The 14,929-nt window shown below is 46.3% G+C and overlaps 1 protein-coding gene across 1 annotated transcript in view; it reads left to right on the forward strand.

The window, feature by feature from the left end:
* The window catches only part of NXN (nucleoredoxin), a 69,379-nt gene that overhangs the window by 32,401 nt on the left and 22,049 nt on the right, over positions 1 to 14,929 (forward strand). The window contains exons 2-3 of the mRNA XM_063295964.1: positions 13,260 to 13,377; positions 13,972 to 14,105. Coding sequence (XP_063152034.1) covers positions 13,260 to 13,377; positions 13,972 to 14,105 — 252 coding nt within the window. The remainder of the gene's footprint in view (positions 1 to 13,259; positions 13,378 to 13,971; positions 14,106 to 14,929) is intronic.

Raw genomic sequence — 14,929 nt, forward strand, 5'->3', positions numbered from 1 at the left:
AATTGGATTTAAATATGTAAATAAACATGTTTTTTCCTTGAAGGGAGAGCCGGGCCGAAGCTTTGCATGTGCACAAGGCAAAAACATTATTTAAAAAATTGATTTTGGTTTATGTCAAGTGAAATGTACAAAAAAAACTGTAAGGCAAAAACACCCTGCCTGTGGCTCCTGTCAGAAACTCGCAGTAAAAGGTACTATTATGGTTGGTCGCACAGTTGGCCAGATGTTTAGACTGGATTTGGCATTTTTGTCCACCTGTCAAGTCTTTCCCAAGGACTTGGGATAGACATGTTGTTTAATAATATTAAAGGTTTCGTCGCAGGATGTCAGCTGTTCCAAGCAAAGCTGCCTTTTGCAATTGACCAGTGGTGATTTTGCCAATGCCGATGGTGTCCAAGGGGTGCTCCAGATGTTTTGGGAGTGCACCCAAGATGCCTATTACTGTTGGTACTACCTTTGCTCTCTTTTGCCCCAGTCGTTCTACTTCTATTTGCAGGTCTTTGTATTTTGTGGTTTTCTCCAGTTCTTTCTCTTCTCTTCTGCTGTTTCCAGGTATTGCGATGTCCACTATCCAGACATTTTTGTCTTTCTTATCAACAATGGTTAAGTCTGGGCTGTTGTGTGGTAGGTGCTTGTCTGTTTGAATTCTAAAGTCCCAGAGCACTTGCTTCTTCCATTTATTATTATTATTATTTTAATGCCCCCAGTTGAACTGAAAGAAAATCTCAGGATTGTGTGTCATAACAGTTGGGTTCAGACAACCTGCAACAAGGGCACATTTTAATAGATTGCATTGTTGGGGGCTTAGATTTTTCAAGCAGAGCCCCTCAATTTCCACCTTTTGGGGGGGTTTTTTGATTCCCGTGTTTGGTTAGCTTCTCCTCTGAGCTGAAGGGTTTTGAACCAGCCAGAAATGCTGCTTTTCCAAAGACCGTGGGGGCTCGGGGGCTTGGCAGATGAGAGAAGAATCAGGGGAGGACCAGCATCAGGGCTGAGTGTTGGCTGAGAGAAAACAGCCCTCCATCAAGGCACACAGGGAGGTTGGGGGTAGGAAGCAGTGGTCGGCAACTAGGCTGGGCAGCAAGCTAGCAAGGAACTCTCTGCTGTAGCTCTGCCCTTTGGAACATCCTCCCCCCAGAGGTCCGACAGGCCCCTTCGCTCCTGGACTTCCGAAAATGACTTAAAGACCTGGTTCTGTCTGCAGGCTTGGAATGGGAGGGGAAACAGTTATACCTGGGGATGGCTAGCGCCCTAAGTGATTTTGAGGGGCGTCCTACACTCATGGACTGATTAAAATCTCTTGCCACTTAGATTTTACTATATTCTTATTTTATTGTATTGTTATACTGAAATGGTTTTAAGCTTTAACTGCATTTTACTGTAAACCGCCCAGAGTCCCCCATGAGGGGGAGATGGGCGGTGAATAAATTTATAAAGAAATAAAGAAAAATAAACTCGGAGGCCTGGTGTCTGCCAGGAAGGGGCAAAGGGTGGGGCATCTGGATCGCTGTCTCCGTGCAATTGACTCATCTTCTGTTCTTGCTTCCTAATGTCCTGACGCCATTTGTCCAGTGATGCCACAACACCTGTGTCACTATTTTGATGTCATTGTGGCTGGTTCCTCCCTCGCGTCACTTGCTCCGCCTGGGTGTTCAGCAGAAGCCCCAGTGACCTCATGCATGATTTGTGCAAGTGAGGGGCTGTGTGCAGTGTGCAGCTGCACCATTTGCATCGTTCACATGAAGGCATCATGAGGCGGGGGATTCGCCTCTCCCTCCCCAGGCCACCATTTCTCCCAGTTTCCTACTTCTGGGCTGTGTTTTAATTGTGAATTCCCTTATTCGTTGGCTTTGTTCAGTTTTAGCACACGGGTGTGCAAGGAGGCCCTCGCCATTCTCCTGGAGCTGATTCAGCTCCCCTCTGGGTGCTTAAGCAAAGAAGCTTAGCTTGTTACGTCCTGCCAACAACTGATTTGCCGAAACTGGCACCCATCGAGGCATTTGTTTCCAGCTCAGATAGAATCATCAAAGTTGGAGAACGGCTGGAATTTTGCACACACGGAGGAACAAGCTGTAACCTACCAACCGCAGTGGGAGTTCCTCAGAGTAAACATGTGCAGACTTACACTATAAATCTAAAGGATTTTTCCCCCCTCCCTCCCCTTCTGCTGTTTTTCAGCTGCTGCAATTTTCACATCGCTAAATGCCTTTCTGCCCCTCCTGAGGACTAGAAACATCCCCTCCTTTGTAAAATTTCATTCGAGACAGTTTCTCTGGTGACATATACCAACAGCACATCATTTTATAAAAATCATCTTTAAGATTATATTTCAGTCCTTTCAACTACATACTTTGCCCTTGTCCAATCTGTGTATTACAACCAACATTTTTAGCTCACTTTATCACACAGAGTGTTCTTCTGTTTCAAATTTCAATATATTTTATATACATTATACATTTTAGCAATTACATGTCCATCATTTGTACACAATTCTGTTTCAAACTCAGTCTTACAATGTTCAAACCGATAAATTCTTTTGTCTACTTTCAATCTTGATAATAATGGTAAATAAGAGAGCCCTTGACAACTATATCCCTCTTCTCTTGATTTTATTTTTCGTTCCCCTTGACAGAACTCCAGTGTCACGTGATAAGGTACAAAATTCTAGTATCTCATGATAAGTTCGTTTTTTTTTTAATTTCGAAAGGAAATCTGGCTTGGTTCGAACACCAAGGGATTGAAGTCCTGGAGCACGCAGAGGCTTTTCAACTTGGAGGCTGGATCGCTTTCCCTCCAAAGTTGATGGATCCAAGTGCCGTCTCCCTCTGTTTCCGGCAGAGCGGTTTGTCAAGGATACGGCAGAAATATCTGGCGAAAACGTAATAGGGGATTAGCTACAGAATCCTTTTCTGATTAGGAGTTGCCTTTGAAAAGTCAGCTGTGCTTCTCTTTTCTTTTTTCATGAACTGAAATTAAATTGGGAGGCCGTCTTCCCCATAGGGGGCTCAAGGGACAAAAGAATTTTCAGGGTATTAATGTTTTTTCAGGATTTCTGGCAGCCCCCCTGCCTACATTTGAAGAGGCTTCTGCTGAAGGATCTGGAAAGGGTTGGATTAAAATCGTAAGTGTTCGCCACCTGCTTGGGGGATACGGAGTCTGGTGCAGGTTGGGGTGTGTGTGTGAAGGCCAGACAAAATGAGTTTCTGTGTGCTGGGGTGTTCTGTGAAGATAACACATACAGGTTTATCGAGAGACTGACATCCCCACCTTGCCTGTAAGCGAGCTCTTTTGCCGAGAAGGCAGATTTGCGCAGAGGGTGCATGTGTGTGTCAACCATCTTGTGCAATCACTTGATTGTGCGTTGCACCAAAAAAAGGAGGCAGGGCTGCCATTACAGCTGCCATCTTGACTTTTTCGACCCCCTCAAAGGCCCCGCTAGAACAGCTTTCTCTTTTTTTATTAGACAGCTGTTTTTGCAAATCCAGATGTTGAATTCTGGGGCCCCTCTGGAAGCGGCATGAAATAGCTGTCTGAGAGCATCTGGAAGCATTTGGAGAACTGGCCCTTGTGCATTTCTGCAGGGTCAGAGGCTCAGTTTTCGCAAGATCCTCTTCCAGATTGAAAACGTGCACTGATTTCATTATCATCTGCCTGGGAGGATTGGATGTTGTGTGCGTGCGTGTACATCCATGCACACATGTTTGTTTTGGCCTACTTACCTCCAGTCACACGTAATATCTAAGGTCATGGATAGCATATTTATTGCATATCTGAGATTTATTATTACAGGTAGTCCTCGCTTAACAACCACAATTGGGACCGGCATTTCAGTTGCTAAGCGAAGCGGTCATAAAGTGAATCTCACCCAATTTTTGGTGGTTGTTAAGTGAATCATTGCGTTTGTTAAGTGAATCATGTGGTCGTTAAGCAAATCATGCAGTTCCCTATTGATTTTGCTTGCCAAAAGCTGGCCCAGAAGGTCAAAAATGGGGATCATGTGACCATGGGATGCTGCAACAGTCATCAATGCAAACCGGTTGCCAAGCACCCAAATCATGATCACGTGACCTCAGGGATGCTGCAGTGGGTTTAAGTGTGAGGACCGGTCGTAAGTTGGTTTTTTCAGCGCTGGGAAGAAGAGTTGGAAGTATTGGGGGTAAAGGGAAAAAAAATGACAAAAAGGAAGATGCCGTGAAATCCTGCATGCTGGGTCAGGAGGAAAACAGGCAGGGAAAGAATAATAATTTTGTTTTCTTTGCCACTTAATAACTTGAATTTAGGGTAATCTGGAGCGGTTAACCCTAAATATACTGAGTTTGCAAAGCACTGGTTTTGGCCTTGCGCTTAAAGCAGCGTTTCTCAACCATGGCCACTTTAGGATGTGTGGACTTCAACTCCCAGAATTCCCCAGTCCACCCCTCTTACAGTGGCCAAGGTTGAGAAACACTGGCTTGATGAATTTGGAGGCTTCCTCAGCCTGGCACCTCCCAGCTGGGTCCAGACTCTGGTTCCCAGAATTCCAGCCTTCAGCCCTGCCAGCTGAGAATTCTGGGAGATTTAGTCCTATCTTTTAGAAAGGCACCTGGTTCTAGATTCAGAGATTATTCTTTCCCAAATTCACTAGCCAGAATAGCCTAGATGGGTGGGGAACTACTGCGCATCTCTCACTTATAACCTTCCAGAGGGGCGAAGATCCAGTGAGGCTTTCCTTACGTTTTTGACTGTCTACTATGGAGAACATGCAGATTTCAGAACTACAGGTGGTCCTCGCTTAACGACCACAATTGGGATTGGAATTTTGGTTGCTAGGTTAAGCGGTCATTAAGTGAATCTGACCTGATTTCTCTACCATTCTTGAGATGGCCATTAAGCGAATCACCACGGGGGTTAAGAGAACCACATGGTCGTTCTGCGAATCATGCAGTTCCCCATGGATTTTGCTTGCCAGAAGCTGGCCAGGAAGGTAAAAAATGGCAATCATGTGACCACAGGATGCTGTGACGGTCATAATTGTGAACCAGTTGCCCAGTGCCCAAATCGTGATCATGTGACCATGGGGATGCTGCAACAGTCATAAATGTGAGGACTGGTTGTAATTTTTTTCAGCACTGTCATAAGTCCCAACCATCACTAAAAGAATGGTTGTTAAGTGAGGACTATCTGATATCTTAGTATTCCCCTCTCTTTTTTTTAGGCTTCTGTCTGCTGTTAGGATAGATGTTCCTGGGCATTTCTGGTCACAAGAAATCTTTGTGGATTAGAGCTGAGGGAAGGATGCGGGACGGTTTCCTTTTACGACCTTCATAACACCCCTTTGTGTCCTGCGCAGGTGAAATGTTGGAAACGGGTTACATTGGATCCAGTCCAAAATTCTGGATGATTTAGGCTGCCACCCAAGTCTCAGGTGGGGCCGCCAGGGATGAAACAGGAAGGCGGATGGGCCCAGGACTGCTGGGCTGGGCTGGGCTTTGCTCACCCCGATCCCCTTGGCTCTACCCTTGCATTAATGCCCCTTTCCTTCTTCCGATGGTATTTGGGGCATTCGCAGCCTCGATCTGCAACCCCCGAGTCCATTCTCCTGGCAAGAAAAGTCTGGTCAGCAGCAGACTGCCTTCTTCCTTTTGGCTGCTGCATTCCAGTTTAATTGGCTAAGGCTTTTCTATTTACTTTGGATTTGTTGTGACAAATAAGATGGATTTTTCCTGGTGCTTGACTGCCGTTGTGCTCTCCAAACGAACCCAGGGATACCAAGCCAGGTGCCTTGCCAAATGCGATTGGGCATGCAAAATGGGTGAGGTTGGGTGCACGGCGGAGGGCAGGGCCTGTTTCTTATTCTGTTGGTGTTTGCTGATGGCCGTCTGCCCCTCCCTCCCATTGGGGTGCGGATATTTGGAACGCTTTGCCGTTCAGCCAGGGGAAAGGGCCTCCCTGCTTCCTCTGGGCCTGGGTGAGACGCACGGCGTCCGAGGTTGTGCTCCTGGGCTTTTTGTCTTCTTTCTTCTCCCTTCTTTGGAGGGAGAGTCAAAAGAAGCCACATTCTGGCCCCGAAAGCACTTGAGTTGGCAATCTCTCTGTGTCATCGCAGGCCGTTTTATTCCAGTAAGCATTGTTTCAAAGGAAATTAGAGTCTCTGAGGTCATACGGATTGCCTTTCATCTGTGCCCAGGAACTCCTCAGACCAGGGTTTCCCAACCTTGGCAGCTTGAGGATGGGTGGACTTCAGGTCCCAGAATTCCCCAGCCAGCATTCTTTAAGATGGGTGGACTTCAACTCCCAGAATTCCATGCTGTAAGGTGGGTGGACTCCAACTCCCAGAATTCCTCAGCCAGCATCCTTTAAGATGGGTGGCCTTCAACTCCCAGAATTCCATGCCTTAAGATGGGTGGACTTCAATTCCCAGAATTCCCAGCCAGCATGCCTTAAGATATGCTGGTTGGGGGATTCTGGGGGTTGAAGTCCACACATCTTCAAGCTGCTAAGGTTGAGTAGCCCTGCTCTACAGTGATACTTTTTACAGGCCCACAACGTATACTTCTTTCCTGGTGGTGTTCTCCAAAGAGATGTGTTTTAAGGATATGTTGCTACTGGATAGGGAAGCTCTGTTGGGCCAGGAAAAGGGTTGTATGTCCTAGTGGTTTCACTTGTGAAAACCTGAGGAGAGTCCTACGAAATCACCAGCAAGTGGTTTCTTAAGTATAATCTAACTCCTTCCTGGCCCCCTCTTCTAATCTTTCCTTCCTTGCTCATGGACATGAGCAAACCCCTTCTTTCTTTTACGAATTTACTTTTCCATGAAACCACAACGGTTTTTGAGGAGGCCTGCTTTGATCTGTCTGCATTTAACATGCCTGCTTTGGTGGATTCTGGCCATCCATCCGTGAAAGAACGAGGCTGTTCTGATTGAATACGTCCCTCCCAAACACAGCGAGGCTTTCATTTCAGAGCAGCAGGGGAGCCCTCTCTGAAATACACGGAATAATTGTTATTTGGGGGAAGATTAAATGCAGCACATCTTGTTTGCTTCCAGGGGATACCTTTGAATACCTAGTAGTAAGAATTAAAGCACGCAAATAAAAACAAACTTTGTTGATGTGGTTGATAAATAACATAAATAAATTGCATTGATCAGTTGGCTTAGCTGGGGGTCAGCCCTAGCTCAGAAAGTTGTGCAGAGTCTAAATGGGTTAGGACTTGGATGGGAGACCACTAGGAAATGCCAGGGGTGTAGGCTTGACTGGGAACTTGAAAAGCATTCCTGAAGAAGGTGACGACAAATCACTGCTGCCAAGATAGTAGCCTGGAGTCCCTGTGTAGTCAGTGGGGATCAAGCTCAACACAGTTTTTGCTTTTTGTTTAATATAATGAATAACATCCTGGGTTTGGGTTTTGATGGATGTTAAGCTGATAAACCAATAGCCTGCATTAAACATGTTGTACATTTTCTGCAAGCCCAGTGGCCCGTTGGCATTGCAGTCGACCACACAGGCTGGGAACTCCCAACCCTCCTGGATTAAGATTATTGTAGTTCATGCCTGCCTCCAGAGTTAACGCTAACCAGTTCTCCTAAAAAAGTCCTTTTTGTCTCAACTGAGAGCCATTATAATAAGCCTATTAGAGCAGGAAGGTCAAAAGTCAAATAATCTAGGGCACGTGACGCATATAAAGGTAGTCCTTGCTTAAACAACCACAATTGGGACCTGAATTTCGGTTGCTAAGTGAAGTGGTCATTAAGCGAATCCGACCCGATCTTACAACCTTTTTTGCGGTGGTTGTTAAGCAAATAACCGCGGGTGTTAAGTGAACCACGTGGTTGTTAAGCAAGCCCTGTGGTTCCCCGTTATTTTGCTTGCCAGAAGCCAGCTGGGAAGGTTGAAAATGGTGATCCCACAACCATGGGATGCTGCGACAGTCGTAAGTGTGAGAACTGGTTGTAAGTCATGGTTGCTAAGTGAGGATTACCTGTAGAACAAGAAGGTCAAAAGTCAAATAATCTGGGGCGCGCAAGACATATAAACAAACGCCCATGGGCACAAACCCTTTCCGCTGGCTTTGCGTGCAGTGGGAATTCCTTCCCTCACTTCAGATTTTGGAATTTTGCTTTAAGGCAAACCAGATTTGTCCACCGGTTCCACCCTCTCTCCATTGCATTCTGGCCTACTGGGCTGTTGAAAGGAGCTTGTGCGATGGATCATCTTCTGCCATTTTTTTTCTTTTTTGCACTGGGCGAAAACTCTTAAATGTTGTCATAAGCAGCCTTGAGTTTTTAAGCCGTGGAACAGCCTTCCTCCTGATGGGGGCTCCATCGCTGGAGGTTTTCAGGAAAAGATTGGATGGCCATTGAACGGTCTGAGGATTCCTGTCCTTCAAGGTTCCTCCCCGTCCTAGGATTCTGTGAGCGCCTCTCTAAGCTGGAAGGCAGGAGAACAAGTGAAATAAGCAGTGATCGTAACATTTTCTCATGGAAAATGAGAAACTTTCTTCCAGGATTTTGATTTTTTTTAAAATGACTTAAGGCATTGGTTTCCACTTCTGTCCACCTTTCAAGGTGTACGATTTTTCATTTTCAACCCCCCAGCCCACCCCCAACGACTGATCCTAACATCTCCTGCTGAACTTCAGGACCGAGCAGGAATTTGAACCAGACGTGCAAGGTCCTAAGTTAGAGATAGACAAGAGACCATAGTAGAGGCAGTCCTCGGGTTACAACGGCAGTTGGGACCGAGACTGCTGTCGCTCAGCGATGCAGTCATAAACCGTGTCACGTGTCTGCGTCACTTAGCAACAGCAGTCCTGGTGGCCATCGTAACCCCAAGATGTGCAGGTTGTTAAGCGGGAAGTGGTGGTGGGAAACCCGGGTAAGGGGTGCGGGGGCCGCATGCGTGCACTAGGGAATGCGGGAGGGCAGGGGTGCTGCGGAGTGTGAAGTACTTGGGATCTCATACTCCACAGCGGGCTCCTGGGGAGAAAAGTGGTGGGAGCAACTTACTGGAGCGACTGGAGACCTTCCCTGCCGGCTTCCCTGTTGACTTTGCTTGGAAAGGTCACAAATGGCGATCACGTGACTGGGGGGGGGCGCTGCAACCGTCGTAACTGTGAGCTGGGAGAGGTGGAAGGAAAGGGAAGAGGAGGATGGAGAATGACCAGCATCACGGTGGATGGACATAGTGAGTGTGGGCACCATTGGAAGACCTGAAGGACCAGGTTGGGGACAGGTCCTCCTGGAGAAGGTCCATCTAGGTGGTCAACACCAACTTGATGGCACTTAATCAAAATCATGTTGGTCAAACCCAGCCTACTCCAAGCAGGGTCAGACTGGATTAGACCTTGGATGAGACACCACCAGGAAATCTCAGGGCTGTAGTCCGGCCAAGAAACTGAAGCACCATCTTGGAAGGAGCCGTTGGCGGACGCTTCTGTGTGGTTCCCAGGAAGGCTACCCAGATGTGCCCATGAAGTTACTGGGAGTCATGCTGGAGATCAGGAAGGCTTTGCGCTGAAATTGTACCTACCTGGAAATGGGTCGACTTAGGGATCGGATTGGATACTGAAGGAACAGAGCCATTACATATGGCTGGCGATCCGGCGTTGCACCAGCCAGTTTTGTAACTTCTCATCAAGATCAAGTAGCAAAAATCAGGGACGCCATTTAATCTGTTCTCTCTGGAAAATCTCTCTGCCAGGCCTCTCGTAGGATCACACGTCCTACTAAGCTAGTAAAAATAAAGAAGGGAAACTACACAAGCAGCGGTACTTTGCACTGAGATACCTCCTAGCAGCCCTGTTTTAAACTACAGGTAGTTCTCGCTTAACGACCAAAATTGGGGCCAGAATTTTGGTTGCTAAGCGAAGTGGTCATTAAGTGAATCCAACCCAATTTTACGACCTTCTTGCGGCAGTTGTTAAGCGAATCACTGCGGTCAATAAATGAACCAAGTGGTGGTTAATCGAATCACAGGGTTCCCCATTGATTTTGCTTGCTGGAAACTGCCTGGGAAGGTTGAAAATGGTGATCATGTGACTGCAGGATGCTGTGATGGTTGTAAATGTGAACTGGTTGCCAAGTGCCCAAATTGTGATCACGTGATTGTGGGGATGCCGCAGGTTGGTTTTTTCAGCACCATCGTAAGTCCGAACCATCACTGAATGGTCATTAAGTGAGGATTACCTGTAATTGCAGTTTTTGAACAGTCTTCAAGGGCAGCTCCCAATCTAATGCAGCCAACTAACACCCGTGAAGGATAACCATGACCAGGTGAAGATTTTAACCCTCCTGGGGCTGTTATAAAAACTTCCAGGAGAGCACCCTTTCCCCAATACTCTTCTGATGACCTTCCCGGCCTTAATAAGGACTAGAAGGCTGTGGAATTCTTTCTTGGATTAGCTCTTCCGTGACCCAGGCAGCCAGTCCCAGTTTTTTCCCCAAAGAATTGAGCCATGTGTCATTCTGCGGCACAACACTCAGCGGAAAATAATGCAGCTGTTGAAACTTCGCGAACCTCAGAGTGCTCAGTTTGATGTGATCTGAACCTTTTCGTCAATGGAACCTTTTTTTTAAAAAAAAAACAGTAATAATTTTCCTGACTCAATGTCTTGCTCGCTCGCCCCACTTGCTTGCTGTCATCTAGCAAAGCCCTCCTTTGATTTCCTGAAGCTCCTGAGACAGCCCTCGGCTTCCTGCGCGTCTGAGCCCACGCCGCATCGGTCAGCCGCAGTGCGCGTACAAACCCGGTCGCTGCCTCCAAGCCAAAAAGGCTGATGCAACTCAAGGACCAGACGTTGCAGCGCCCAGCCAAGCAAACACAAGGGTTTTGCCGTTTTTAAGTGGACGCTCCACTAGAGAGTTGCAAATATACCTTGGGACGGGTCCAAAGCCTGCGGGCTCTGGAAATTCCCCCTCCTCCAGCTTTTGAGTGAGAGACGGTTGAGCGAACGCAGCTGACGGGTTACCAGTTTGAAAGGCAAACAAGCTGCCTAGCAGGGCTGTTTGACACTGGTGGTAGAAATGGACTTCCATTAAACTTGGTAGTGCCATCACAGTTCTGATTATGGAAGGAAAGTCTATGCATTGCGTGTTTTTAAAAGGATGGGGGTTTTACACACGACTGGGGCCACTGTCTTGACTTTTCTGACCTCGAGGTACCCCTGGTTGGGTGGCCTGTTGGTGAGCACCCTCTTAAAAATCAAGTAGAACCAGTATCGAAACGAACAGAAAGTTAACTTAGCTTTAACTGAACTGGAAAGAAAAGTAGATTGGATTACTTAAATACGGTTAATGTGACTATACTTCATCCTCTTCTCTTATTGTGTTAAGAATTTCAATTTGCTGGAACTTTGAAGGGCTTGAAAGCCACTTGTAGCTTTTAGACCTCTAGTTACGCGCCTCTGGCATAAATAATTAAATGTGGGCTGAATTAAAATGGCTGGTGAGCTGTGAATCTGGACCTGCCAGCCTTGTATCCTTTTCAAAACTACTTGGAATAAAGTCTGCACACAAATTGGGGGAGGGGGGTTAAAATAGGTCAGTTTCATCTGCATATATCCACAGTTCACTTATGGAACTCATTGCCACTGTATTTGGGGGCAGTATGACCCCAGCCGTTCCTGTGGCGTTCACAAAGTGAAGGGGGTCATATAGTTTTTTTAAAGCATAATAGTGAAGCAGATAATTTCGTAAGCACCTAAACAAAGGTAACAAAATAATTTAATCAGAGAGTGAACAGTTGGGGGAATACAGAAGGCAGAACAAAGACTCGAGCCAAATAAAACTGCAATAAAATACAGTTTAAGAACCAAGTTCTGTTCCCAAGGTGTATCCTTAAGATGAATTTGTGTGTAAGCCAGAACAGTGTTATTGTTTAATACTGTGTAAGTAGTATTGCGTAATTAACTTGACCTATTACATGTAGTCCTCGCTTAACAACCACAATTGAGACTGGAATTTCACTTGCTAAGCCAAGCGGTCATTAAGTGTTTCCGACCCGATTTTACGACCTTTTTGTGGCGGTCATTAAGTAAATCACTGCAGGGGTTAAGTGAGCCACATGGTCGTTAAGTGAATCATGCGATTCCCCATTGATTCTGCTTGCCAGAAACTGGCTGAGAAGGTCAAAAATGGCAATCATGTGACCATGTGATGCTGCAACGGTCATAAATGCGAATTGGTTGCCAAACGTCCAAATTGTGATCACATGACCATGGGGAGGCTGCAATGGTCCTAAGTGTAAGTACCGGTTGTAAGTCGGTTTTTTCAGCACAGTCGTAAGTCTGAACCGTCACTAAATGAATGGTTGTTAAGTGAGGACTACCTGTATGAATTTAACTCAAATTTTGCTATAGTAGACTCTGTTTTTAACTACGAGTTGTCCACCGGACATTCTTAACCAGGGGACTACCTGCTGTTCTTGATGCTTGTTTAAAGAAACCTTGTGTCTTTATATTTGGCTATCCTTATAAATATTACTACTGTTCCTGGCTCATAACACCTGAAGGATTCCCATCTCAAGTCCGTGAACAGTTTTGATTCACTTAAGAAATCGATTCTGCTGCAATAAACACACTATTTAAAAGGAGCAAATTTTGTTTTTGCATCCTGCGTGCCCTCGAAGTAACCTTCCTCTCTCGTAATAAAAATAAGACGAGGAATGCCTTTTTTTCACTCCTCGCTTTCCACTTTTGTAACCACTCTGTACTGAACACTCATTTAATCCATTTATTTCCAAAGAAATAAAAATAAAAAGAGAGTAGTTTTATTTTTTGTTTTTAAGCTGCATTAATTTAAGACTTTTATCTATCTATCCATCTATCTGGTTTTGTCACTGCCCCTCTCCCACAAAAGAGGGATTCTGTGCGGTTTACAATCAAATTAAAAGAGATTAAAATACAATAAAAACAAGATATATTACATATAAATATAAAATATAAAATAAACATTTTTCAGCGTGAGGCCTTCTGGATTTATTGGATCTTGACTCCCGTTGTCCACAGCCAGTGGGGGCCTTGGAGGTTGTAACCCCACACATTTGGAGGGGAAAGTGGGCACGGCTGATTCCCCCACCAGCTTGTGCAGATGTGATTGTTAGAGAGACTCAACAGGCTTCCGCTTAGAGCCCCTTACCGTCTGAGTTGTGATCCAAAACGGAAGGAGGGGGAAACCAAGCATTATAAAGATGATTTCCTCCCTTGCTTTGCAATCTGCTACTGCCCTTCTGTCCCATCGTGTGTTTTCATTCCCCGTTCTTGCTTTTTGTCTGCCCTTCCAGCTGAAACTGTGGAACAAATTCCGGGTTTCCAACATCCCGTCCCTGATATTTATAGACGCCAACACTGGGAAAGTTGTCTGCAGGAACGGCCTCTTGGTTATCCGAGATGACCCAGAAGGTAAGAGGAGAGGGAGCGTGATGTTTGTCATGCCAAAGGTCCTCCCACCCACCCAGGGCACGTCCCTGTTTTAACCAAAGTGGCCCCCTTTCCCTATCGCTGAGAAAAGTTGGAGAGTCAGGAGGGGGTTTTGAAGCAGCCCCTCTTCAAAACCTCCCTGGGTTTCTTGAGATGAGCAGAATCTCTTTTCCCCAAAGAGCTGATAAAGAGGAGAGCGGCTCGAAAAGATCCAAAGGGACGGTGGCTGGATCGGGGGAAGAAATTCAGAAACAGTCTTGCTTGGCTGTTAGAACCAGAAAACAACTTTTCTTTTTCTTTCTGCATTTAATCGGTAGCTTAAACTGCTTGGGAAAGTGAGTTTTCCTTTTTAGCCCGATGTTTTGTTTTGTTTTGTTTTGTTTTGTTTTGTTCTGTTCTGTTCTGTTCTGTTCTGTCCTGCACCGAGAAGGCTTTGCTGGGCCAGGTGGGAAGAGGAGGGAAAAGCGTTGGGTGCGTAGGAAGAAGAGGGGATCGAGCCCTTGCTGGAAATGGCTTGCAGTTTGGAAATACTGCCCAGCAGCGTCTTGAGCGCCTGTTTCTGCTTTCCTCTCCCAGGACTGGAGTTCCCGTGGGGTCCCCGGCCGTTCAGCGAGGTGGTTGCTGGGCCTCTGCTCCGAAATAGCGGGCCGCCCCACGACAGCAGCGTCCTGGATGGCTCCCACGTGGGGGTTTACTTCTCTGCGCACTGGGTGAGCCCCCCTCTTAGCTTTATTCCGCCTTTTTCGAGGGAGGATTTGGGGAGATTTCCATCCTGGTTGCCGGAAAAGGATGCCCTGAATTTGTTATCGTGACTTGAAGTCGCACGACCTTTTGGCGTTCTTGCTCGGGCTTCAGATTTTGGCTACTCAAATTGTTCAAAGGGTTTGGAGAGGGCTGGTTGGAGGGATTTGGTCTTGATCCTGATGTAGAAAGTCAGACACATTTGCCCCATCCTTCCGAGGCAACTTATGTGCAAAGAATGGAGCACCTGGGGCAGCCCTGAACTCACTGCCTCGGATGTTCTGGTTGCAGGGGGAAAGCTTGTGGGTCCAGATGCTGGCCAGAAATGCTCCCCAGACCTCTGGTTCTGGTGCATAGAGGTTGAACTGCAGGTATTTGTGGGGTCCTGCAAGGGATGTGCTGAAGCAGTGTTTTTCAACCTTGGCAACTTTAAGATGGGTGGACTTCAACTCCCAGAATTCCATGCTTTTAAGATGGGTGGACTTCAACTCCCAGCATGCTGGCTGGGGAATTCTGGGAGTTGAAGTTCACCTATCTTAAAGTTGTCAAGGTTGAAAAACAGTATGCTAAAGGATCCATTCTCTGCACCTGTTTTTTTCAGGAGGAATCCAACTTCCTATCTGGGCATATGGCAAATTGAATATATGCTTCAGTAGATGCGGTAACAATAAGTATCAGCGATGTGCAAAACATTTCAACCTCAAGCTATTTTGCATACAAATTACTCCATTTGGAAAAAGCAGCTTCCACTCCTTTTTCTACATTCAGAGTGAATTGTTCCAATTGTTTTGGA

Source organism: Candoia aspera, chromosome 1 (assembly GCF_035149785.1).
Source record: "Candoia aspera isolate rCanAsp1 chromosome 1, rCanAsp1.hap2, whole genome shotgun sequence".
NCBI classification, from domain to species: Eukaryota; Metazoa; Chordata; class Lepidosauria; order Squamata; family Boidae; genus Candoia; species Candoia aspera.